General features: G+C 35.9%; 1 protein-coding gene across 1 annotated transcript in view; it reads left to right on the plus strand.

Annotated features, from left to right (window-relative positions):
• The first annotated feature begins 1341 nt into the window (after positions 1-1341).
• The window catches only part of LOC107798217 (guanine nucleotide exchange factor SPIKE 1), a 56536-nt gene continuing 30519 nt past the window's right edge, over positions 1342-27358 (plus strand). The window contains exons 1-16 of the mRNA XM_016621191.2: positions 1342-1573; positions 2234-2317; positions 8143-8305; positions 9110-9237; positions 9317-9429; positions 9508-9563; positions 9691-9788; positions 9901-10038; positions 11235-11543; positions 12947-13216; positions 13643-13810; positions 13889-14080; positions 14284-14327; positions 18005-18074; positions 18954-19115; positions 27143-27250. Of these exons, the coding sequence (XP_016476677.2) occupies positions 2237-2317; positions 8143-8305; positions 9110-9237; positions 9317-9429; positions 9508-9563; positions 9691-9788; positions 9901-10038; positions 11235-11543; positions 12947-13216; positions 13643-13810; positions 13889-14080; positions 14284-14327; positions 18005-18074; positions 18954-19115; positions 27143-27250 (2100 nt within the window). The 5' untranslated portion in view covers positions 1342-1573; positions 2234-2236. The remainder of the gene's footprint in view (positions 1574-2233; positions 2318-8142; positions 8306-9109; positions 9238-9316; positions 9430-9507; positions 9564-9690; positions 9789-9900; positions 10039-11234; positions 11544-12946; positions 13217-13642; positions 13811-13888; positions 14081-14283; positions 14328-18004; positions 18075-18953; positions 19116-27142; positions 27251-27358) is intronic.

The following is a 27358-nucleotide window of genomic DNA, read 5'->3' on the forward strand; positions in this document are numbered from 1 at the left end:
ATTTATCAAAGACTCACAATAAATGCAAGTTATTATGATTCAAATTCTACGTACAAACGATCGATGGCATATTTTGAGTTCACCGATTCATTGCAACTTTATTTTAAAAGTTATCACTACTTTCCAAATGAAACTCAATATGACGAAGTCTAATAGGATATGAATATTTGTCTTTGTTTGTTTGTAATAAATATGCTCACAATAATGTATGTCCTTAGTCATGGTTAATGTAATCAACATAATAGTCAAATTTGACATTTTTTTTTATTTTGGTTAATGTATATAAAAATATCTTAATTGTTGAATCAATATAAAAAAAAAAAATCCCCTTATATCTTTTCTCCTACTTAATTTTATTTTGCAAAAAGTTTCAAAATTATCATCAAGAAAACTTAGGGTCCGTTTGGATTGATTTAAAAAAAGTAGCTTTTAATTTAAGTGTTTAAAAACACTTTATAAGTGAGGGAACTTGTTTTATAAATAAGCAGTTACGTGTTTGGATAAAAGTACTGAAACTTAAAACAAACTGATGAAGTGTTTGGTAAACAAGTGTTGGTAAGCACTTTTTCTTGTTAAAATGACTGAAATATCCTTAAAATTGTTAACATTATAAAGAAGATGATGACTATAATATTATATTTTTCGTTCATAGCTTCAAATTTAGGGGTAACACGTAAATTCATTGAATGATTTAATTTTAGAATATAGTTACACCAATTAAAAAAAAAAGGAAGGATTCAACGACCAAAATATTAAATGTTATGGAACCAAAAAAAGAAATCTAAAGAACAATATTTACAAAATATTGGAATGTATCAAACATTATTTAAAAAATTATTGTTTGCTTCACGTTAAGAACTTCGAGAAATTGACAAATATTGGAGAACGGAGAAAAAAAATATAGTATGTTGTAGGGTTTTTACTTAGGGGTAATTTCGAAATTAAGAAAAATTACAAGGGATAAGAATGTAATATCTTTGGTCAAAGCAATATGGATTTTAAGCCAATTTAAAAAAAAATGAATTTTTCAACTTATTGGTTTTGGCTTTTTAAAAACAGATTTTAACTTTTTTTAAGCTCATTTTTTGGTTGCCAAACACTTCCACAAGTTAAAAAAAATACTTAAAAGCTAATTTGACCAGCTTTTAAGCCTATCCAAACATGCTCTTAGTCACCTATCAATTTCCTCCCGATTAATGCTTACGGACTATAGTTATTAGTAATGTTGTACTCAACTTTCAAATAACGTTTCTATTTGCCTCCCCCTCAAAAAAAAAAAAGAAAAAAAAAAAGAAAGGGAAAGAAAGAAGAAAGAAGAAAGAAAAAAGAAAAAAGAAAAAAGAAGAAGAAAAAGATTAGATAATAGCACAAGTATATGAAAAAAAGAGAGTCCCCGTGCCCTCGGAAAAACTGAGGATTTCGGGAAGGGAATAGATGATTTAGACCAATGTCTGTTTTAATTTGACTATATTTTGACTAAACACAAGTCAGTCCGAAAGCTCGCCCTTTTTCTCTACTGCGAGCAGCTTGTTCCTCTCACATCGGGCTTCTCCGGCTCCGGCGAAATCGATCTGTAAGTTTTTACATCTTTCTCTCTCTCTCTCTCTCTCTCTCTCTTTCTTTAATTTGCTACTTTCTGTCACTCACTCGACAAGAAAACCCTAATCCCCTCGCCGAGTGATTGTTAAAGGTACAATGCAAATGCAAGTGAGATTTTGTCCTTTTTCTCCCCTTTTCCGATGCATAAATATAGTTACAGTTCCGATTTGTAAATATTGCATTGTGCCCAAACTGATCTGCATTGTTAATTACTGTAATATTTCTCTCAAAAAGGGAAGACAATGGATTTTTTAAGGCTGTTGTCATTCTTAAGTGTTGAAGTTAGGTTTGAAGTTACATAAACGGACAGTGTAAAGATTTTTGACATTATAGTGAATTCTGACCTTTGATAGCAGGCTAATTACCATATTTATCGGATTATCAATTAATGCTTATCGAGAAGTTTACCTGTAATTACCTTATAAGTAACCTGATAGCGTAAAGTACACGGACTGAATGAGCTTTCTTTTGTTCTGTTTGTATTTAAATTGTTTATTTTTATAGCAAGTATTTGATATGGAATTACTGTATATCGTATAGAATGCAAGATTAGTTTATTTATTGAAAAAAAATACCAAGACCTAGACTAAATTACTCTGTTTAATATTTGCCATTATGCTTTTACTTTTTGCAGGTTATGGAAACTTCATCTAGTGGATATCGGTTTCGGAGAATACCACGCCACTCCTTTGCTGGTTCTGTGAATTTAGATCCCCTGGTGAGTTTGGTATTCAAGTATTTGGACTTACTAATCCTTAACAGAAACTGATTGAGAGTGGGAGGAAATGATTCTTTATTAGTCTCATTTTGTTATCTTTCTTTTAATTCTAGTTCTTTTTGAATTGTTAACAAAGGATTACAAAGATGAGAAATTTAAGCTTAATATTGTTAAGAACAAAGTCGACAGCGCTTCAGTTTGTGCTGCAAAGCAGTTATAGGCAACTTACTAACAAACCCATACTGTTTGGTCCATAAAGATGCTAAGAAGACCACCACTCGCCTAACCGAATTTTTCATGTATTTATCTTCTGAGTCCCTATGTTGCTTTCAGACTAGATTCACCATGTAATTGTCATCTACTGCAGCCCCTATAAAGCTTGGCCTATTTCCTCCTGCACGATGTGTGCATTGATTTAGAGTTTTTTTGCTCTTTGTATTGTCACCACTCACCACCCTTGCAGACCAAATTGCCTCACTTGGGCCTTCTAGCCCAACTTATTTCCTATTCTGTCCAGAAAGTTTAACAATTATGGGAGGGTACTTTGGTCAACTGTGGTAGTCTCTGGTTTGGGTATTTGGCTTTCTGTTCATTACTTGTGTCTCTTTTACACTAGGCCCGCTTATTTTTTGCCCAATTGGTATCATTTGATATTCAAAACTTTTGCGCCTACCAATTTTGCCGTGCATTACATTTTCTTTCTAACACTGTTACACATGTTAAAGCAATCATTTTTGCTCTAATCGGTATAATCTTCAACATGAGAGTATTCTGATACCTTCCCTTTTTCCTCTACAACCAACTTTACAATTTGTGTTCATTTTTGCTGAAATCCAAATCGAGAAGCCACTACATAGATTGCCTACTTGCTAGAGTAGAGCCATGCACTACAAATGAATGAGGAGAGGAATAATCTTTCTAAATCTAGTGGGTCCCGATGGGGAAGACTGCTATCTAGCATAAAAAGCATTATCCTTGTTTTTAGGACTCGTTTAACCTCAATTCTAATTGGAAATTGAAAAAAGGGTAGAAATAGGTTCCTAGTTTTGAGACCTTCACCACGATAGTCACTTTTCGGCAGGACCCACCTAGTGGTCAAATCTTCCCACAAGACATGGGTTCAGAAAGTTTCTTTGCCTCTCAATTTGACTAGTGATCATAGAAAGCGTAAGTTAAGTAGTCTTTTGCAGTGTTTCCTTGTAAGATGACGATCAATATATTATTTTTGTCAAAAAATAAGTTGAATCTTGAGAAGACTTATGACTATGGGAATTGAGAGTTTGTGGAGTTTTATATGATAGAGATTTGGAGAAGTTGGATCATGTTTTCCATCTCAACAACCTGGTGAATAGGAGTTGCATGTGGTTACTTGAGCATCCATAAGAAGTTGAAACTAGGGGACCCGTTATCTTCTATGCTATTTATCTTAGTGGTAAAAACGTTGAGTAAGATGATAGATGGAGCCGTTGCAAGAGATTCTTGAGACTTGTTGCTTCAAAGCCTCAATTGCAGAGCAAACACGTGTTAGTCACAGTTATTGTTTCGCAGGACGCACTTGTATTCTCTAATCAAATATCTCCCCATTGGCATTATTAAAATGCATCATTGAGACAGATTCTTATGTGATTCCAAGTGGTGTTAGGATTAAGATCAACCTCAAAAAGCGCAAGATCATTCTAGGGTTGGTGAATCATCTAGTACAAGTGCTTAATTATAGGTTTGGAGATTTCTGTACCATCTACTTGTGACTGCCCTGGGGTGTTTTGAACAAGGACCAAGTTGGGTGGAACCCTGTTGTTGTAAGAGTTGAGAAGAGGTATTCATAAGAAAAGGGAAGAAAATACTAATTAGTAGCAGACTATCTATCTTACACATATATTATATGTCTCTCTTCCCAGCTCCGAGTAATGTGATAGAGAAATTGGAAAGACTCCAAAGGAATCTTGTTGGACTCAGCAAACGGAGCACAAAAGTTTCGCCTGGCTAATGAGGAGGTTGTCACCTCCCTGGGCTTAGGGCGAGGGACCTTAAGAGTTTTCAACAAGGTACTACTTGGGAAGTGACTATGGAGATTCGAGATTGAGGAATAGGCATTATGAAGGGAGGTAAAAAGGGCAGTCCGGTGCACTAAGCTCCCGGTATGCGCGGGGGTCCGGGGAAGGGCCGAACTACAAGGGTCTATTGTACACAGTCTTACCCTGCGTTTCTGCAAGAGGTTGTTTCCACGGCTCGAACCTGTGACCTAGTCACACGACAACAACTTTACTAGTTACGCCAAGGCTCCGATATGAAAGGAGGTAATAGCAGAAAAAGATGAAGTTGTGGAAGGGGGATGCAGATCTTAAATGAACTTATGGATGCAACATTTTGGAGGAATATCATGAAGGGTTGGGACAATTCCAACAACTTAGTTACTTATAGGGTAGGGAATGGAATAGCATCATATTTTGGGATCAATGGTGGTGTGGCTTATTCAACGTCTACATGTTTGAGGGAGGTTGAGTACTAGTGAAAGCTAATATACAAACGTTGAATATATAGGTGAAATATTGGCTAGGACTCAAATTTAAACATAAGATTTTCGTGTTGGATATTTCGAGAGAAGGAAAGTAACAAAGCATTTGCATCTCGTAGAATGGTTGTGAAAGGGGATAGAAGTGTATGATTACAACTCGAAGAATTTTTTAGCAAGGTGTAGTTTCGTAGGGGTTCACTATTGAAAATAAAGGGTCAAACAAGCAAGGTGGACGAACAAAATTACATATTGAAAGGTTTCTTTTTCACTTGGCTAGTAGAGAGAGGAATGATCTTGAAAGCTGAAAACTTAAGAGGATAATAACATATATTAGTGGGTACCTCATGTGTAAGACTAGCGACGTGGATCAACTTTTCATATGTTGTTAGGCAGTTACTCGCTTACGGTTGGAAAATTTGAGATGGTTCAAACTATATTAGTGATTCCAGCGACGTTGAATGAGATACTATTCAGCTGGGCCTTTATAAGATGAAAAAGAAGAATGGAGGATGTTGCTTTATTAGCACTAATGTGGATAGTTTGGAAGTGAAATAAGAGAGCTTTTGAAAGATTGATGAAGATTTTGTAATGTTGGCTAGTGGCCTCTTATTCCACTTTTTTGGAGTGCAACCATGGAGTTCCAATTTGTATACAAGATTAGGCGTCTTTCATAGAGAATCCCATATTTTTGAAGATTCTTAACTTTTTGGTATACCACATGTATACATGAGTTGTCTCCTTACCCTTAATAAATTTGTATCTTATAAAAAAAGAAGTTTTAGAATGCCCAACAATGTTAGCATTTGTTTACTCGAATGGTGACAAGAACATTCTAATCCAAAATCTTCCTTGTTGGAAAAATAAAAACCTATGCATGACCCAAGTGATGATGAGATTGGTGGGTAAGTAGGAACTAGAGTACACTTGAGTTTAGTGCAACTAAGTGAAGAGAGGAGAACAATGCGATATGTGCAATGACATTTTATAACATGTTGCCATTGAAGCCTTATCATCCTTTTATGATATTCCTCAGATGCCTGCACCTAAATGGAAGCGTGCTATATTTACTCATCCTACCCCTTCCATAACTCCATACTTTTTCAAAGGCACCTTCCTTCATAAAGCGTGCTTCTCGATCTTGAATCTCCATAACCATTTCCTAATTGGGCCTTGCTGAAAATCAGAGTTCTTTCACCACAAGACCCCACAATCCTTTGGAGATGTAACGTGCTCCCACCTGACTAACTGGAACTCCCTAGTCCAATTTGTTTAATCCCATGGAGAATTCCTTTATAGCCTTTCAATTTACCTGGATGTTCTTTCTACCTATATGATGTCTTTATTTCCCTTATCAGCAAGTGTAGAAAAGAGGCTAAAAGCTTTGAGAAGAAACTTCCTGTGTCATGGAAACAAAGAAAAAAAATAAGGATCCATTTAGTTAAATGGAAGACCCTGACTATCAACAAACAAAAAAGAGGATTGGAAGTTAGGAATCTAAGAAAGCATAAGAAATGCCTCTTGATGTAGTGGAATTTACTCAGTCAACTAAGCATATAAAGATTTGAACTAGGTGGGCTCTCAACTCAGTTTATGGCCTCGGAACCACATATGGAAAGTAAAGGTGCCTTATAAAGTGGCATGTTTTTCTTGGTTGGTGGTTAAGGAAGCCGGCCTTACTCAGGAGAACCTAAGATAGAGGGGTATACCAATTGTATCTAGGTGTTATGTGTGTGGACATGATGCTGAGACCATTAACCATTTGTTTCTATATTGTGAAGTGACCAACCAGCTATGGGATTTGTTTATCAACCTCAGAGATACTAGATGGATAATGCCGGGAGAACCTTTGAACTCTTACTAAACTGGAATACAGGGGCAAGCTTTACCACAGATAAAGACAGATGGAAAATTCTCCCAACAACTATTTGGTGGACAGTTTAGAAGGAAAGGAACTCGAAATGTTTTGAAGATATAAGCAACCCTCTCCAGAAAATTAAGATAAAGTGTATTCTGCCTTTTGTTCTTGGTGTAAATCAGAATACATAGATGATCTTGTTTCAATTCTAGTTGTTTTAAGCTCCTTGTAAGAAGAACATGGATTGTATTTTTGTTTCTTTTGAGTTTTGATGTAACGCTCATATTATGGTTTCTCGCATACGTGCTGATGATTTTATGAATATACGGGATACATTACCTTCTCAAAAAAAAAAAGAAAAAACTTTTGGTGGTGATATTGACAAATGCGTGAAGCAATGACTGAAGTACGTGAGAATGTCGGGCGATGTATTCTTAATTTTACTTTACCCTCTTTTGCTAGGTACCTCTTATGTCATCCTGCTACCCTCTTCTCAGCTCTTTCAACCAGCAAAAAACAAAGCTAGTTGCAGAGATGCAAGAACTTTAATTTTAAATAACTCATTTTCCTCTTTACAAAGTGGTTTCCTTTCTTCCAAAACTTGACTCCAATTTTTTGCACGGACTCATACCGTTTGATCCTTATTGGAAGCGCCAAATGATAAACCGAGATAGGGCGAGCTCCAACCCTGCTAATGAGCACCAGCTAAATTCTCAATTGTTCACTTCATTCATTGGAATGATCTGACACTTCTTGTGGTTGATCATGGCACTTCCTGGAGCCATATAAGAACCTATGTCAAGTAATGCAGTTTATTAATGTTAGTGTCATAGAAAACTGAAGTATTGTCAGCAAACAAGAGGTGTGAAATCCTCATTGTACATTGCACTCCGAACTACGATGTTTACGGGGATAGAGATACTTTTTTGGGGACTTCATGGGTGTATGGTCCAATTAGAAAGGGGCCAAGTTTTTAGTACATTTTATTGGATGATCTCTAACAGATGTTTTGTGTGTCTTAGTTGAAAGTATGTTTTGTATGAAACTTTTTTTTATACATCTTATAGCCGGATTTCCCCTTTCAATCTCCCAAAGACAAAAAGTTACCTTCATTGTATTCGCCAGATTCTCTGTTTAACTTGGGTAGCACATATTTAAGCAGCTTGAAAGCCATCTTTCATAAACCCTGTACAGAATTTACAATCTGCAGCTACTAACTTGATCAATTATTCTCTCTTATTTATAGCTGGGTTGTGTAATTCGTGTATGGAGTGTGGAGGTCGATAATGTCTGTATCCACTATGATAATTTATATTATATTGACCATTAATTAAAAAATCTATACAATAAATCAATTCATACTTAATCACCTTTTTTTAAATTTTTTAAAATCACTACTTGATAAATTCATGGCTTATTATCATGCTGTCATTTTTCTTTCTTTTTTCATTGCAGCTTGATGAAAATTTGGAGCAGTGGCCACATTTAAACGAACTTGTGCAATGCTACAGAACCGACTGGGTAAAAGATGAGAACAAGTATGGTCACTATGAAAGCGTCAGCCCAGCTTCATTTCAGAATCAGATATACGAGGGTCCTGATACTGATATTGAAACAGGTAAGTTACTACTGGGATAGCTCTTTTCTGAGTATGTCAAGATTAAGGGCATTCATATTCTGATGTATCTGTGTATATTCACAAGTAGATTTGTCATCTGGTGAAGGGGTGCTGACTTGAACAGAGAAGTCATGTCACATTTCATGTGCATCTATCTGTGTGTATTCACAAGTAGATTTGTTCAACCATCTGGTGAAGGGGTGCTGACTTGAACAGAGAAGTCATGTCACATTTCATGTGCATCTATCAACTGTTTTTTCAAGCAGGACTTCTTCATGCTCCTCATTCATCATTCCTAAAGGATCTTGTGATTCCATGCATTCCAAAGCTCTTAGTTCATCTCTTCCAAAATAAACATCTTAGTGGTGCAAATGGTGTAAAGTTGTCCACTAGTCCTTTTGTGTCATCTTATCTTAAAAAGAATACTCCCTTTCTGTTGTCCTATCCAGAATATAAGTAAACACCTAAAAAGTATTTTGATTCTTTCCCACCTTGCAAACTTATGAGAATTGTTTCTCATACAACTGGTCTAGTAAACAGCTTTCCCATGGGTTTGGTCTTTAAAGTTCCTTTCTCACATTTTTGCTTTTACTAAGAGAATTGTTGTCATGCCTCTTCTTAAATTCGGCATGGTAGGATCTACTAGAGATTATACTTACTGTTGGGTTGTGCTTTGAGCTATTTACATCCTTCTGATTAGCTGAAAGTAAAACATCTGAAAATGTAGTTACAGCCCAACAGTGTGCTTTCTGCAATTTTATCACCTTTCTTTTTACTAATGTTTATATGGTGAATTGTCTTCAGAGATGCATCTTGCAAATGCTAGGCGACCTAAGATTGAGGATTCAATTGATGATGAAATCCCCAGCACTTCTGGGACACAACTCTCTGAAGCTAATTTCTCTGACCTCTCAAATGCCAAAGTCTCTAAGGTTGTTTCCTGTTACACAAATGCAGGCCTTTATAAAGATAGCCTTTCCTTTAAAAGTGACTCAAATCATTAATTTGCAGCATTTTGGTGAATCCCCCCTACCGACTTATGAACCAGTTTTTGACTGGGAAAATGAAAGGTCACTAATATTTGGGCAAAGGATTCCAGAAGCTCATATGTCCCAGTATACGAGGTTTTAATTCATTTAACATTCGTTTGGTCCTCCCGGTCCCTGAAATCTTTCTTATCAATTTTATGGCTGTGGTTATAGTGGTCTGAAGATTGCCGTGAAAGTCCTATCATTGTCATTTCAAGCTGAACTTGTTGGTGAGCTTATATTGTTGAATACTGGTCTTGATTATTAAAACGATGTTTCTGCTTAAGATTTCTCTATTCATTTGAGCCTTTGAGATGCCAGCACTCCGTATCTGAGTTTCAGATTTTTTTTTTGTAGAGCCGTTTTATGGCACAATTTGTTTATATAATAGGGAGCGAAGAGAAAAACTTTCAGAGGATTTTATTTTCCATATATTGCCTACTGAAATGCAAGAAGTAAGCTGCTTCTGTTTTGCTTTTCTTTTTCTTGGTTTTCATTTTTTCGTTCCATTAGTTTCTTTTGATGTTAGCGTGTTGTAATATCTGCTTATTGTGATGCCATCCCCAGGCAAGCAGTTCCTGTGAACGGCGTTGTATTTTTCATCTTGATGCTCCATCAGCATCTATTTGTCTGCTAATCCAACTAGAAAAGCCTGCAACTGAAGAAGGTGGAGTGTCTCCTTCTGTTTATTCACGAAAGGAACCAGTAAGCTTGAGCTCTTCTTGCAACACCTAAGCTAAGGATTGCTTCATTTCAATACATTATTCGGTTTAAATGATCTGGGGACACAGACACGAAAGCTTTACTTTGACGATCTTAAGAATTTATCTTTATCTTTTTTGCGGTTACACTTATTTAGCTTTTCATACATGGTTGATGAACATTTAGGAGTTAGAGTTTGGGGGAATCCTATATTATCCTGAAAAAGTGAAGATCTTCTGTCTACGTCCTGCCATTTTGGTCTTCTTTTTTTCCCTTACAATCTGAAAGAGAATAACTGTACTAGACTTAAGGTATATGGTATTAGATATGAACTAACTGCAGCCAACTAGATAACTTTTATGCCAAAATCTTCTAAAACAGAAGTTTTAGGTGAGTTTGACAAGAGTCAAGAAATTAAACTGGTTTTTTAAATTAGTATAGGTTATCTTTTAAGAGATCTCTTTGCAATTAACAGGTTTGCTTATCATCTCTATTTACACCTTTTCCATCTTCGTGGTACCAAACAGAAGGGCTTTCTTCTGTTTTTAGTTTAGTTACAGACAACAACTCTGCCTTAGTTTGCAACAAGTTGGGTCGGCTATATGAATCCTCACTGTCCATGATTCTCCATTTAAGTTCATCTCAGGCTGGCATTGTGCAGAATTAAATTAGTTTAGTTACAGAATGTCCCTCAAATTTGATTTATCCTTTCTGTTTTTAGTTTAATTACAGAATGTGCCTCAAGTTTGATGTTATCCGTTTTATAACTACCCTATAAGCCGCATGTGGGTTTTCACTTTAAAAATGTTGAATTGTCAGTCTAGCAACTTTAATAGCACTTCTAGTCTGTCTGTAGTGTCTCCTAGGAGAGGAATTGCTGGCATCCCTTTTATCTTCTGCGAGAAGTAAATCTTTACCTACTTTCTTGCATTTGTTTTATGGTGATTGGTAAATTTGTTACTTTGCCTGCTTTTTTACCAAGTACAGCTTAAGATATGCTTTTCCTGAGGTTTACCTATGCTAGTTTCTTCTGCACCCCGAAGAGCGTATCTTTACTGTCTTGTTGCAAATGTTGTTTTGCATACACTAATGTCCTCCAGCTTGTTTGTGAGTTCATACATTTCGCCTATATGCACTCATCTTGCATGTAATAAGATGGATATTTTCTCTTTTCATTGAATATTTCTACCTTTAAATAGGTTCATCTGACAGAGAGAGAGAAACAGAAGCTACAAGTGTGGTCGCGGATCATGCCTTATAAGGAGTCCTTTGCCTGGGCCATCATTCCACTCTTTGACAGTAACATTACTTCTGTTGCTGGCTCTGCTTCTCCCAGCAGTCCTCTTGCTCCAAGCGTTTCAGCTTCAAGTTCTCAAGAGGGTATCACTGACCCAGTTTCAAAAATTACAGCTGATGGAAAGCTTGGTTATTCAAATGGGAACTCTATTGTGGTTGAAGTGTCAAACTTAAATAAAGTCAAAGAAGGATACACCGAGGAATCACTCCAGGTTAATTTCATTCTTCATTTGTTATCTTTTTGATTCCTATTCACTTATTTGCTCAAAGAATAAAATAGTGGTTTCTGATTCTATCTGACTTCAATTTTACCATTAATTTAGTCTTCTTTAGTATGTACAGTATGTTGATCCTTCTCCTTTTAATTACATGATGTAGTGACATAAATCTTGTTTTTTTGGGAACAAGATAACTTGTATATTATTAACAATGAAAGCAGTCCTTAGCACAAAGACTGTGCTAAGAGGAACCCGAGTTACAGGACCCCAAAAAAGAACAAAAACTTAGTCCTGTGCTAGTTACAAAGGCCCCAAGATGTCAACCACTGAATCTACATCTTCTACTAGTGCTTCTTTGCACCAAAAATGAAACAAAAATATACAATTCATAATGATATTCTGTTCAGAGTTGACTATCCCTTCAAAGCATCTTAAGTTCCTCTCGTTCCAAATTATCCACCAAATGAATGCAGGGATCGTGTTCCCCCAAGTCTTGTTCCTCGGTAAATTGGCTGGATCGTTCCAACATGCTAGCATATCTGCAGTTGTCCTGGGCATTGCCCAGTGACATAAATCTTGTTCTCACTAATGTCCTTGTGTGTTGAAAATTTGTAATTGATGAATTCAGTCTTTCGGCGCATTTGCATGAATACTACTAACCAAAAACTATTTGTGCATGAACAGTGCAATAATTATCTTGTTTCAGTCGGTAGAGTTTCAATATTTGTGCTAATAAGTTTGCTCAATCTAAATACCTTTCTATTTTCTCCTCTGTTTCGTACTTGCCCGTATTGCCTCATGAATTGGGACATATTTGATTCCTACTTATGTAGATGTGTAATTCCTTCTTTTGAAAAGTCATGTTGTGTAAGCATTTCCGCGAATGTGGATTATTCTGTCATTAGGAAAATACTTCTTTGTCGAAGAAAAAAGGATGTTTTGAAAGGAATTCTGAAATGTATTTTGGATAAGGTCAAGAGGCTGAAGTTAAGGCACATCCTTCTCCCTGTGTTGTTCATACTTGCCACGAAAGCACTTAGTTTGATGATGGATAAAGCTGTTAGGGGAGGCTACGCCAGGGGTTACACAGCAGGGAATACTAATTGCTCCTAAGTTCGTTTTCCTGCCCTGCAGAGGGGTGTGAAATGTTGTTATCAACTTTGCTTATTCCCTATCTGTGCATGGTCTGGCTGTAATTGATAAAATGCTATAATTTGTTAAAGAGGGAAATATACTTAAAGTTCACCACCACTGAGCCTTTTTGAAGAATTTAATTTTACACCCATCCCTGAGCATGAGGTTGTTCTCCTGTTACCCAATTGAAGTCAAAAGCTAATTTAAACGTAGCTATTCAGGATCACTTGTGTCAATTGATATCTGATTTGCTTAAATTTCAGGATCCAAAGCGAAAGGTTCATAAACCCGTAAAAGGTGTCTTGAAATTGGAAATCGAAAAGCTGCCAGCTAGCTCTGCTGAAGTTGAAAATACTTTGGAGAGTGGGAGTCTGACTTATGATTCTCTTGATCATGGAGACCATTTGACTGATTCGGCTTCTATGAAACGCCCTACTAATGGTTCCTTTTCTAAGTCTAAATCCTTTGAGATGAAAGAGCTTGTTCGGAATGGTTCAATTGCTCACGAAAATGTGGAAAATACTGCTGATGATGTAAGTATCATCTCTCAAATCAATGTTTTCTCTGTCTTTTTTCAACTTTTGTATTGTATGGAATGTTTAACTGGCATGTTCCAGTGGTAGGTTGTTTCAGATTCGTATGTTTTTTCTGTTCAGCTTCTATGATCTAAACTGTTATATTGAAGCCTCGACCTTCTGCCCAATGACCGGGTACATCTTTATCTGAAGATGATACTATGATTATCTAAGATTGGGTACTAAAGTAAATCTTCTGCTCCAATAATGTGCCCAAAACAACGTTCAGTTTATTGCAAGGGCTAAACTGCTGCGCAAGATGATTCTTACAAATCCTGCGATATAGTTTACTTTGCTTGGTGGTTCTTGCCTTTATCTGCTTGTTCAATGAGATTTGATTCATTTCCCTTCACTGATTCAGAATAATTATGTTCGAGTGTACAGTTTGAAGCTTTTGACTTCCGCACGACGACAAGAAATGAACCTTTCTTGCAGCTCTTTCACTGCTTATATGCCTACCCCTTGACTGTTAGTATGAGTCGGAAAAGAAACATGTTTATACGTGTTGAACTGAGAAAAGACGACACAGACATTCGGAAACCACCTCTAGAGGTATGTATTTGTGTTTTCAGAGCAGTTTATCTTGTAAATTCCATGTGGTTGGATACCTATCTAATTGTATATCATTAGGCTATGCATCCAAGGGAACCAGGTGTACCACTTCAGAAATGGTCACACACACAAGTTGCTGTTGGGGCAAGGGTTGCCAGCTACCATGACGAGATCAAAATTTCTTTGCCTGCTATTTGGACACCATTGCATCACCTTTTGTTTACTTTCTATCATGTTGATCTTCAAACAAAACTTGAAGCCCCAAAGCCGGTAAGTTTGATGTTTATTGGCTTTTGAGGGACGCACCATCTTGATTTGTATCCCCTGTTCTTGTGACAATTAAACTGACAGTTTTAGTCTTCTTCTTCTCACGAGGCGTGTGTTGGTGTGTACGTGTCCACCTATTAGAATTGGTGCACAGCTTCATGGCAGACTCCTTATAAGTTGCTCTTTTCTTTGTTTACTTATGCCAGGTGGTAATTGGATACGCTTCACTTCCATTGTCCACACATGCGCAGTATGTTTTTCTATTCTTTGACTAAAGTGTCATTGTCATTTCTCTTTAACTTTAATATCCATGTTTTTCTAGTTGGATCTTTTTTTCCCCTTCATGTTAATACCTTATTTACAATATTCTCTTTGAGCTTTGCTCTCAATGTGCTGTCGCTATGAAGAAAATCTTTTGTAATGGCAATAAGGACATAGTTTTCCAGTGAAGGGTTTAGGAAAAATCTGTAGGATTTTGTATGTGTCTGCATTTATTTTGGATACTAGTTAATAATCCACTTCAGTTGAGCTGTTATTAGCTTGACCATCTTTTCCATGACCTTCAGCCATATGTAAAAACCCCGACTAGTAATATGATGAAGTAATAATCTCTGCCCTGACTCCGGCAAAAGAGCAGCGTAAAAGTGTGGAATTTGCCATCTTGGTAACATGTGTTTGTAACTGGCAATTAATGTTCAAAGCATAATTGATGTAAATATGTGTTATTAGGAGATGGATAAGCTTTGCCTGCCAAAGAAACTACAAATAGAATTGAGAAACTGAGAGCATTAAGGTAAGAAAATAGCAGCTTTTTTTGGGTTGGGTAAAGATAAGCTTCTCGTGTGAAATAAACCGAAGACAAAGCTAATGGAACTTTAGAAATTTTGAATGAAGATAATTCATATCATGAGCTTCACCTGAAAATGTCTGAACATTTGAAATCGGTTTACTTATAGTTGGAGAGAGCTGCAAAGTCATTTTCTCTTCATCAATTTTGGGTGATATATAGTTGGCAAATTATGGAAACTGTACGGTTATGTATGATCAAAATCTAACGGGCAATAAGAGGACATACATTCCCTCACTTCTTTAATTTCTTACAGCAGGATTTAGCAAAAGGAAGATTAAGTAAAATTGAGGTAATGTGAAAGCAGATAGGATGGACTACAATTGATATGGTTTATTGGGCATTAGAATCTCAACTCATTTCTCACTTGGTAAACATTTAACATTTTTAGAGCCCCTTTGATTTAGGTAAATGAAAGTAGCTTTCAAGTACTAAGTGCTGAAATACACATTTCAAGTGTTGGTGCTTACGAATAAGTAGTTACATTTTTGGATAAGATTGCTAAAAGCAAAGTAATCAGTTGATGTGTTTAGAAATAATGTTTTGATCAATTTATAAATTTTATTAACAATGGGCAACTAAATACCCGAATAGTTTCCTTTTCAATCTTCTCTTTGTCGGATAGCGTTTCGTCCGTGGTGGGAAATTCTGAGATGTTTGGAGTTGAGTGGGTGATGCCGGGCATGGTGAAAGAAGCAGTGTTTAGCTGAGAAGAAAAGAAGCAAGGCTTGGGATGTTGCTTCTCTAGCACTTCTGCGGACCATATGGATATGGTGAGAGAGAAAGCTTTTGATGGAGTAGAGAAGGATTTTGTCCACTTGAGGAATAGCCTCCTCTCGCTTATTACTTTTTGGAGCACCCATGAGATTTCTATATATGTATAGAAGATTGAGTGTCTTTTGTAGAAAATCATTTCTTTTTCTGAGGTTTTCTACTTTTTTGGTATATTTCTTGTATACAGGCTTGTTTGCCCTTGTTTAATATAATTCTAATTACTTGATAGAAAAAAAATACCCGTATACAAGAAGTATTCCAAAAAGTAGAGAACCTTACAAAACTTCCTATCTTACCCTTAATAAAATGGTTTATAACAATACAAATGTCTATGACTTTTTTTAGACCACAAGTTTTAGAAGTTTTTCTTTCTTAAATTCATACCCAGTCAAACTCTGTCACATAAAATGGATGGAGGGTGTATGATGTTTTGCTTGCATACGTTAGTCAAATTATTACTCTCTCCGTTCCAGTTTATGCGGTACACTTTTCTTTTCAGTCTGTCACATAAAAAATGCCATACTTCCTTATTTAGAAACGATTTTGAATTAACCTTGCCATTTTACCGTTAACGTGGTGATTTATAGCCTCTAAAATGTCTATAGCTTATTTTAGACCACAAGTTTCAAAAGTTTTTCTTTCTTAAACCCGTGTCCAGTAAAACACCACTACATAAATTGGGATGAGGGATTAATATGTTATTTGAATAAATTATTTATAAAATAAGCTGGTCTAATAATTTTGGAACTTAAATGAATTGAGACATAAATTTATTTATATTTGAATCAATTAAAAATCTTTCAACAATTTGCTCATTTTTAGTAGTAACAATTTTAAAGGCATTTTAGTCGTTTTAACCCACATCAACTTGCTCATTATCAGTTTTGGCACTTCTATACCAACATAGCCTTCTTCGTAAAATCAACGCTAACACTTAAAAAGTGTTTTTAAAGACTTGGTGTCTAAAAGCTACTTTCATTTTGCTAAGCTAAACCAGTTTTTATTGCTTTTGGCCAATCCAAAGGAAGTCATTCTCCTAAAGACTTACTCAATCTAATAAGGGCATTCAAGAAGGACCTACAGGAAAATGGACATGCATATTTGGTCTTGACTCTTGAGGAGCTGGCATTGCAGAGGAGAGTATTCAAGACTAGTATGGAGCGCATGATGGAGCATGGAGGACTGCGGGAATTAGCTTGCTATATGGAGGGGGAGGTATAGGATAAATTTTATAAAAACATTAACGTAAAGGCAGGGAATGGTGCCCTGATCGACTTCTAGAATCATATGTGGCCCAATTCTGAAACTCCCCGACAATTTTTAGCATCTCCTCACAGCAAATATCAAGTGTCATAAAGATGATGAAACGGGAGTGAGCAGGACTTAGATTTAGTAGAAATTTATAAGATTGAGAAACTGAAGAATTCAGAATCTTCCTTATCAAAAGAATTTCAAGGTGTTCTTCAACTACTGCACAAAAAGAGAATTTCCAGCTGCGATGATGATACCTGGAAATTGGAAGGACAAATGGTGGTTTATTGTAAAGTCATTCCATCACATACTTCGTGAAGAGAGAGAACATAGATTCCCCACCCCGGAACAATATTATTTCCAACAGCACCCATGGAAACCTTTTTTTTTCCTTTTCTTTTTTGTGGTCCTGTTGGCAGCAAGGACAACCTTAGTCCTGAGAGCATGAGGAAGTGGAACATCATTTGTGTCAGTCCATGCTTCATGTTTAAAAGGAAAGATGTGAATCATGTACTGCTTCATTGCATTGTAGTGCATCGAATGTGGACTTCAATTTGGACCTCATCATGAAGCGGGGATGCTAAGAACAGTTTAAGGGTTACATCACAGTTTGGTTTTCAAAAGGAAAAGGAAAAGAGCCACAGTATGATACATTGACCCTTTGGCACTTAATGCAGACAACCTAAAGAGAAAGAAACTGGCGTGCTTTTTAAGGCGTAAAATTTAGCTTCATACAGATTAAAGAATATTTAAATTTTTGGAATGCATTTCAGGTCCCAATTGACGTGGATGACTGATGTAGAGTGTGATATTTGCTTAAGATTCTTTACTTTATATGCTACAGTCTTCTCCTTCTAGCATACATCTTCGCCCTATAAGTAAAAGGAGGTGGTTGCTCAGAAGAGGAACTTTCATCCAAGAACTTTCACTAGTTGGTCTGCTTATTGTTGTTGTTTGTAAAGCTTTGGGAAGGGAAATTAAATCTCTATCTTTCCTTGCCAATGTATATTCTCTTGAGAAGTATGCAATTTTTAACGTGCTGGGGTTTAATACAGGTTCAGATCTGAGATTTCCTTGCCAATCATGAAAGAATTAGTTCCTCATTATCTTCAAGATAGTGCCAAGGTTTGTTTCAAATCATGTTTGCCATTGTTAACCTTCCATCCCTACCCTTCATTTTTTAGTTGTGCTTGACGTATGAACTGATTTGTTTATCTTTGAGTTGGGAGCATATTTCATTGTTCAACTTTTGATATCATTTTTTTTCTGGGAGTTCAATTTCGTTTGTCCTTCATGGCTGGTGGTTTGTAGCTGCATTAAAGGGCTAGGGCAACTCTTCACTGTTCAAGATTGACATCTTCTGTTTACCTACCAAAAAAGAATAAAAAAGATTGACATCTTCTCTAGTTGAATGTACCAAGTTGTTACTTTTACGTGAAACAGTTCCTTATAGCTTTTTCACGAAAATTAGTTTTTTCTGGTATACCGAGGAAAGCCCTGCATTTAAGGTATATACAAAAATTAAAGAGCCTACAAAACATGATACTTTACGTAGAGCATCCAATGATCGAACAATATAATGCTTATCACAAAGCTCAACAACCTTCGACAATGAGCTCTTTCCAATTCCAAGCCTTTATCTTTCGATAATCTGCTGTCGTTGTGACAGTGAGTGAGACCTAGCCTGGGTTTTTCCTTGGTTTTCTTTCATAATTTTTCAAGTAAATGCCATATCCTGAATCATTGCTTTTTTCAGCAAAGATGATATCAGAACTGCTACTCTTTTTCTGCTGCTAGCCGTAGATAATTGTTTTGTCCTAAGGCAGCTTCCATCCGTTGATTAGTTTTCATGCTACATTGGCCATTTGTCCAAGTCCCATTGGATTTCACACTTTTGGTTTGTTATTTTTTTTTGTTAATTTTTTGTTTGTTTTTGTTTTTGACAGGTAATAGATATGATTGTTTTGATGATATCATAATTTCTTTATGTTTTCTTTCTTGCAGGAGAGGCTGGATTACTTGGAAGATGGCAAGAATATATTCAAGCTTCGTTTACGACTATGTTCATCATTGTACCCAGTTAGTGAACGCATTAGGGATTTTTTCCTTGAGTATGATAGGCACACTCTTCGGACAAGCCCCCCTTGGGGATCTGAGCTTCTTGAGGTAACTAAACTAATGCTGTCATTGACCATTCTATGTTTTTCCCTGAGGTAGTTATCCCATTCTTAAGGTACTGTGCAAATATTTGCACGTTGTTTTCCTTCTTTTTTTTGTTAATTTGTTTGAAAAGTTAACTGAAAAAGATTGAAGTTTCGAACTTTACAATTATCCAGGCACTAGCTTAGTGCCAGCCTGCCAGGCTTCTAAGTTTATGCTATAACACACCATTTTACCTTTTAAATAACACTGAAACTTATAAATCAATGGAGAATGTTGAAATAGATAGTGTGGAACCTATCTTCTTTTTTATGAGAAAGGTAACAAATGTTATAAATATCATCAGCAGAAGGTGCTGTGTGCCATATCTTAAATTCAAAAAGCAAAAACAGTATATTCTTAATTCTTCTTACAAGGATTCTAAAACCTCTAAAATAGACTTTGATTCGTCCGTAAATTTCTCTTTGCAACAAAAGTGAAATAGAAGAAAACAATTCATCTTAAATCTTTTTTTTTTTTAAAAAGGTAACAACAATTCATCTTAATCTTCTGCTTAAAACTATATCTATCCTCTATATTTTAACTTCTTTCCTTCCAAATACTCAACCATATGCATGCAGGGATTACTTTCCATCTATTCTTCTGTCTGACACATCTGGCAAACTGTTCCAGCATGCCAATAGCTCTCTAGTCAATGTTGGCATTGTCCATTTAATGCCTTTCACGTTTAGAAAATTCTGCCAAAATTGATCGGTGATTTCACACTGCAAAACCAATTGGCTGTTGCTTTCTGCCTCCTTCCCACCAGAACATCTTGAACAAAAGCTGAATCCCCCTTCTCTTCAAATTTTCTTGGCTCAGACAAGCTTCTTTTGTTGCCAGCAAAACAAAACAAGCCACCTTGTATGGAATTTTGACTTTCCATATGTGTTTCCAAGGCCACAAATTAGCCTGTTGGCCAGTATGAATCAAAACATCATATGAGGATTTGACTATGGAGACTCGCTCGTCGTGTTTCAGCCAGACAAGCTTGTCCTCTTGATCATCATTAGTGCCTTTGAATCGCTCCAGGGCACTAAAAGATTAGCAACTCTTTTGATATCCCAATCATATAACAATCTTCTGAAGTTCAGATTCGAACCCTGTTGACCCCATATTTCATTTATTGTTGCATCTTGCTGACTATGTCTGGAAAAGGTACTTAAGGGTTTGTCCTAATCAGTTATCTTTGCAGAATGCTGTTCTTCCATTCTCCACTTCAATGCTGACATTTCGTTGAAAGAAGGCCCTAAACCTCTGATGGTTCTCTATACACTTGTACCATATGATGTGATTACCCTTCCTGAAACCCATTGCATTTCATTCCCATACTTCTCACTGATCACACTCCTCGATAGAGCTTGTCCCTTCAGACCATACCTCCATATCCATTTTATAAGTAAACTTGAATTGTGCTGTTTTGAGTTTCCTATGCCTAGGCCCCTTCTGTTTTGCTGATGGTTGGTGTGTTCCATTTCACTACATGAAAGCACCTTTTTTCTCTATTTCCTTTCCATATGAAGTTCCTTCTCAAAAGCATCAATCTTCTTTCAATTTTACTGTTATGGAAAACAGAGACATCATATATGTTGGTGCTGAGTCAAGTACTGACTAAAATCAATTCCCCCCCTCCCAGGATAAATACTTGCTTTTCCATTGAGCCAGTCTCTTTTCACATCTTCCAAATACCCCATTCGATATTTCCAGAGACTTGTTCCTTGATCCCAAAGGCATCCCCAAATAATTTGCTGGAAGAGATCCTGTTCGCACCAAAATATCCCAGCTAGCAGGTTAATTTTTTCACTTCAGCTACTGGAATTTATTGACTCTTTCTCCAATTCACATGTAGTCCAGACAGCTTCAAACACACTGAGGATGAGTCTTAAATGCTTAAGCTGTTGAGACTTAGCATCACAGAAAACCAAAAGTCATTAGCATTTAAAGGATGAGTGATCTCCAGGCTGCACTCCTCATTACTCGACACTTTAAACCCCCTAATCCACCCCCTCATATTTGCAGTTTTCAACATGCTGTTTAATCTTTCCATAACTATAATGAATAGAAAAGGTGATAGATCACCTCGTCTCCAAACCCCTAAATGATAGAATGAAGTTCTCTGGTGACTCATTGATCAGAATTGAATACCTAACTGTGATGATACAGAAAAAAATCGATCAGACTGATTTCCTACCAAATCCCTTATCCTTCAAAACTTCGAGTAAGTACCTGCATTTTACATGGTCATATCTCATATGCCTTCTCTATATCTAATTTGCAGAGAATCCCTAGCTTTGTTTTTCTTTAGTTCTCGAGTCCACACACTCATTAGATATCAAAACTGCATCATTTCATGCATGCATTTAATAAAAGCCATTTGATGGGTGTTTACCAGTCCACCTTTTTGGGTCTCTCAGCTAGTAGTCTAGATGATCTTACACACACTACCTATCAAGCTGATAGGTCTGAAATCTCTCAATGCCTATGGCCCATTCTTTTTTAGGAATTAAAGCTCGCAACATTCCCTCAATTGAAAATTCTGCCAGGTCAACATGATGCCTTCCTTGAGAATTGCCCGACCAGAGTCAAAGAAACCCATAGTGTATAGTCCGGGAGCTTTGTCAATTACACACATTTTGTTGCAGTCCAGTACCTCTTGTTCTTCAAAGGGTCTCTGCAACCACTGTTCTTCTTCTTAAGTAACTCGTGGACAATTCTGTTATTGAACTCTGGTCTCCAGTCTTCAGTTTCATCATATAGCTTATGGTAGAAAGTTAGAGTTTCTCTTTTGATACTCCCAGAATCTTCCTCTGTCACCCAATTGACATCAGGCTTGTCTACTGTATTGTTTCTCCTGTGCACATTTGCCATTCTTTGGAAAAACTTTGTATTTCTATTCCCTGTTTGAGCCATAATACTCTGGACCTCTGTCTCCAAGGCAATTTTCATTGTTGGCCAAGTCCTCGAACTCATGAATAAGCTTGCTCTCAAAAGCAGCTCATTCACACAATATTCTCTGTTCCTGTATAGTATCCAATTTTGCCAATTAGCTCAGCATCATATTGTTTTTCCACCTCCAGATTACCATAGTTAGAATAGTTCCATTCTTTCAATGTCCCTTTCAGCAATCTCAATTTACATGTCAGGACATAGTCAGGTCCATTCTCTATCTCAAAAGAAGACCACTATTTCTTTACTTCATTAAAAATATCTAAACCCCCAACCATCAATTTTCAAATGTGATAAGATTTATGAATCCTCCCAATTACCACTTTGTAACAAGATTGGGGTGTGATCTGATGACACCCTTGGAAGAAGAGACTGCCTAATGTTTCTGTAAGTGCTCTTCTCACTCTGTAGAAAATAGAAACCTGTCCCGTCTTGAAACTTACCTGATTATTTCCTTTGGACCATGTGAATAAACCACCACTTAGAGGAGGTTCAAATAGCTCCAAATCTTCAATAAGGTCGTTGCTTTTTCTTTCCCTATAATTAATTGAAGCCGCAACCCTATCCATTTATTCATTTGACCCAACTTTATTTTTTTCTGTTGTCATAGCTCTTGTAAGTCTAGTATTATTCCTTCTTTCTGTAATGAATCTCATGTTGAAATCCCCATACACTATCCAAGGCCTTGAGGATAATCCTCTGGTTGATGCAATCTCCCACCATAGTTGTTGTCTCTCTATTCTGCAATTTTTGGGTAATTTGGCGTAAAGACTAGTTATATGCACTACAAGTTTAGTCCGAATAAGAAGAGGGAAATTGAGGTGAGATTAGACGTGATTGCGGTGCCTAAATGCCATTTCTGATATTTAAGCTTGAGGTGATATTTATGATAAATGAAGATGTTACAAAATCACAATAACATGGTTGGAACGGAGAAGGGCTACCAGAGTGTTATGTGATAAAAGGGACACACCTATCAAAGGGAGATGCTAGTTCTATATATTGTAAAACTAACAAAGTTGTAAGAGAGAAAATGTTGGGCCTCAAAAGTTTAATATATCCTGTTAACATATCCAAATTCCCTTTCAATGTTGCTTGTTTCACTTGGCTTTTGGCAAAAGAGGCAGTCTTGACACATGATAATTTGGTTAAAAGGGTCTACCTTATATGTTCCAAATGTTACTTATGTGAAAAAAAGGCAGAGACAATAAACCATCCTTTTTTACACTGCAATTGGACAAATCAACTTCAGAAAATATACATCAACCTGAGGGGAATTAGGTGGGTGATGGTTGGAGCAGGAATGGTAACCTATCCCGTCAGAAGGAGAGATAGAGGATCGTCCCAACATGCATTTGGTGGACAATTTGGAATGAGAGGAATCAAAGATGCTTTGAAGACAAATATAGTCCCATCCAAAAGATGAAGATGAACTGCTTAGTCCTTTATTATTTTTGGTGTAAACAAGGTTTCTTCGAAGATGCTGAATCTATTTTGATGTACTGGATTATCTGTAAGATGATATAAACCTAGGAATTTTTGTTTTTACTTGTATTCTACCTTGTCGTTCTGGTGACTTCACAACTTGTGTAGTGGACCCTTCTTTATATATAAAACTTTACCATTCTCCAAAAAAAAAGTTTAACATATCCACAAGATGAATGTTATAGAAATAAGAATGTTAAGACAGATGTGCAGCCGTACAAGATTAAATTAGATTAAAAATGATCATGTTCGCAAGCAACACACACAAAATATGGAATGAGATAAAGTCACTTGAGTTGTTTGGTGATGTCCTATATCGACCTTTAGATGTATCCAGTGTTTTGAAAAGCGAGCGCTTCGTCGCTTTAAGCGAGGCGAAGCGAGAAGCTGTCGCTTTTTCCTTACCGAGGCGACACGACCAGCAGAAGCGATCGCTTCAGCCAAGAAAGCGAGAAGCGATCCAGAAGCGAAAAGCGCAGAAGCGAGCGCTTCTGCCCAAAGGGGTCATTTTGAAAAAAAAAAAAAAGTTTGGGTCTTTGTTTTTGTTATACAAAACAGACCCAAAGTGAAAAGACCTTTCTTTGTCTTGCCAAAAATTGAACGTTAGCAGCAGCAGCAGCCAACTAGGGTTCCAGCCTCCAGGTAATTTTTCTTCTTTTATTCTTCTTTCTTCTTCTTCTTCTTCTTCTTCTTCTTCTTCTCTCTTCTCTTTTTTAGTTTTTCTCGTCCAGTGTCTGCGCTAGGGCAGGCGTTGGTTCCCCCCCCTCTTTATCCTTCTTATTTATTAATTTTAATATGTATTTTAGTTTGTAAAATTAATTATTATATATATGTTATATTTTCAGTTTATTTGATTTGTTTAATGTGTATTTCAGTTTGTAAAATTAATTATTATATATATGTTATATTTTCAGTTTATTTGATTAATTTTATATGTATTTCAGTTTATAAATTTAATTTTATATATGTATATATATATAATGTTATATTTTCAGTTTATTTGATTTTTTTAATGTGTATTTCAGTTTATAAAATTAATTATTATATATATGTTATATTTTCAGTTTATTTGATTAATTTTATATGTATTTCAGTTTATAAAATTAATTATTATTATACATGTGTGTTATATTTTCAGTTTATTTGATTTTTTAATGTGTATTTCAGTTTATAAAATTAATTATTATATATATATATATATATATATATATATATATATATATATATATATATATACACATATATGTTATATTTTCAGTTTATTTGATTAATATTATGTGTATTTTCAGTTTATAAAATTAATTATTATATATATGTTATTTTTCAGTTATTTTGATTAATTTTATATGCATTTTCAGTTTATAAAATTAATTATTATATATATATATATATATATATATATATATATATATATATATATATATATGATATGTTTTATTTTCAGTTTATTTGAATTTTTTAATGTGTATTTTAGTTTATAAAATTAATTATTATATATATGTTATATTTTCAGTTTATTTGATTAATTTTATATGTATTTTCAGTTTATTTGATTATGTATTTTCTTATATTAATAGGGATTTAAAAATGTCCCAAAGTTTTTAAAGTGAATTTTTTGATTATTTATATTGTGTCTTTGCAAGGTTTACATTATGTTTTTTAAAAATTGCGCTTCACTTCAATGAAGCGTGCGCTTCGCTTTTGAAGCGAGGCAAGCCCATGTCGCTTTTTTGCGCTTCTCGCTCTCAAAAACACTGGATGTATCGGTCTAGTAGGTGGGTGAAATCATGGTGAGTGGAGGTGTTAAAAAAGGTCAGATAGACCTGAAGGAAGTTATCGGTCTAGTAGGTGGTTGAAATCATGGTGAGTGGAGGTGTTAAAAAAGGTCAGATAGACCTAACATTAAATGGAAGGAAGTTATCTTAAAAAATCTATAATATCTTGAAATTACTGTAGACGTCACGAAAAAGGATACTATGAAAGAAAACGATCTATATAGGTGGTATCAATTGGCTAAGATAACGTGAGGATTCATATAGTCGACCCCAACTTGCTTGGAATTGAGGCGTAGTTGTTTGTTTGACCAATTTTGCTTTTATCATTTTGTAAGGAGTCCTTTGCATAGTCGGAAATAATTTATTGTTGCCAAATATATAGGTTAGAGGAGTGTGCATGTCCCTTCTTAGCTTAATTTAATGATGCAAATACAAATGTGCCTTGGGAGTAGTTGATCGTGGTGGTTGTCAATAGGGTTGCTGATGGTTGGTATTGGTGATTATGCGGTGGTGGTTGGGGTGGAGGTGGTTAGTGGATAGAGTAATTGTAAAAAGTCACATTCTCCAGTATTGTCAAATGATAGCATCTTAATGATTTTAAAAATTTGTACAAGATCATAATGAATTAGACCTATTCAGAGCATACAAGTAGTTGTAAAAGAAAAAAAATACAAATGCACTTAATGGTCGGAGATTTGAGTGATTCATAGTCAAACCTCCATTAAGTGAAAACAAATGGAGCCTAAGTAGCTTCCACTTAGCTTTGCCGATTTATTTTATTATTTTACCATTCTTATCTATTGCCCATGACCATTCTGGCTTCACCTCATCACTCTTCTGTGCCTGTACTTGGTGTTTTCCTCATTCAACTCGATTTTGATTCATTTCTTCAAGACACCAACAATGGTGAAAACCTCGTCCTTCATTTCAACACGCAATTTAGAAGTTTCAACTCCTTCACTGTGTCAGTCCTATGTGCCTCATGCCAATGGATTATCTTGGGTCAACATTAGTCCAAGTCAGCTGACCTGTCAAGTACTACTTAAAATCTGAGTAGTCATCAATTGTTGTCAGATCGCATATCAAATTAGTTTATGTCCGTTGGTTTGTCTGGTCAACTGTCCACTTTAGTCGGTGACATATCATCCTCAGATTTTCGTCTGGTTAGCACCATGGATTGCCAGCAACTTGGTCAAATTGGTGACTTAAACTGGTAGCATACATGTCTTCAATCTAACCATGTCTAATTGATTAACAGTGGCATCATGGCCAAGTCAATCGCCTGGCAATGCCAAGTCAGTTTGGTCTCACATCAGTACTAAATCAATTTTATTTCCGGCCGCACATTCAAGTTTTAATTTACAAATTCAAGCTGTTTCACCAGCTTTTGTTTGTGGGGGTATGTTAAAATTAAGAGATAGGATATTCATGATGGTTATGTCATTGTTGAAAGTCAAGTGAATAACAAAGAATATAATATTCTAAAGGTTATGTTATAATAATTAGGAATCTCAAAAATTGGAAACTTTGCTTGTTTCATGTAACTCGAAACTCTTGCATAAGGAGTGCTCTTGTTAGTTGTTAATTACCAATTCAAAATAAAAGTTTTCTCTCTTTCTAAACTGTCATGACATCAAATTGTGTATTTATGGTGAAAATCCTTATTTTCTAACCTCTCTGATGATGTTCTGCTTGGTAGCCGCTAAAAAGTAGTGGAAGCACTGAACTTGTTGCTTTTCAACCGTGCAGTGTGATGAACTGGTACTTAAACTTGTCCAACTTTTGCAGGCAATCAATAGCTTGAAGAATGTTGATTCCACTGCTTTGCTTCAGTTTCTTTATCCGATCTTAAACATGCTTCTCCATCTTATTGGCAACGGGGGAGAAACTCTTCAGGTCTGAGACAAACATTGCTGGTGCTTTTAATGATTGCTGTCTTTTATTTGACTTGCTTATATAACAATGTACCTCTTTTCTTCCCTTCGCGATTGTTGTCCGCTGTGG

This window comes from Nicotiana tabacum, chromosome 15, assembly GCF_000715075.1.
Source record: "Nicotiana tabacum cultivar K326 chromosome 15, ASM71507v2, whole genome shotgun sequence".
Classification (NCBI taxonomy): domain Eukaryota; kingdom Viridiplantae; phylum Streptophyta; class Magnoliopsida; order Solanales; family Solanaceae; genus Nicotiana; species Nicotiana tabacum.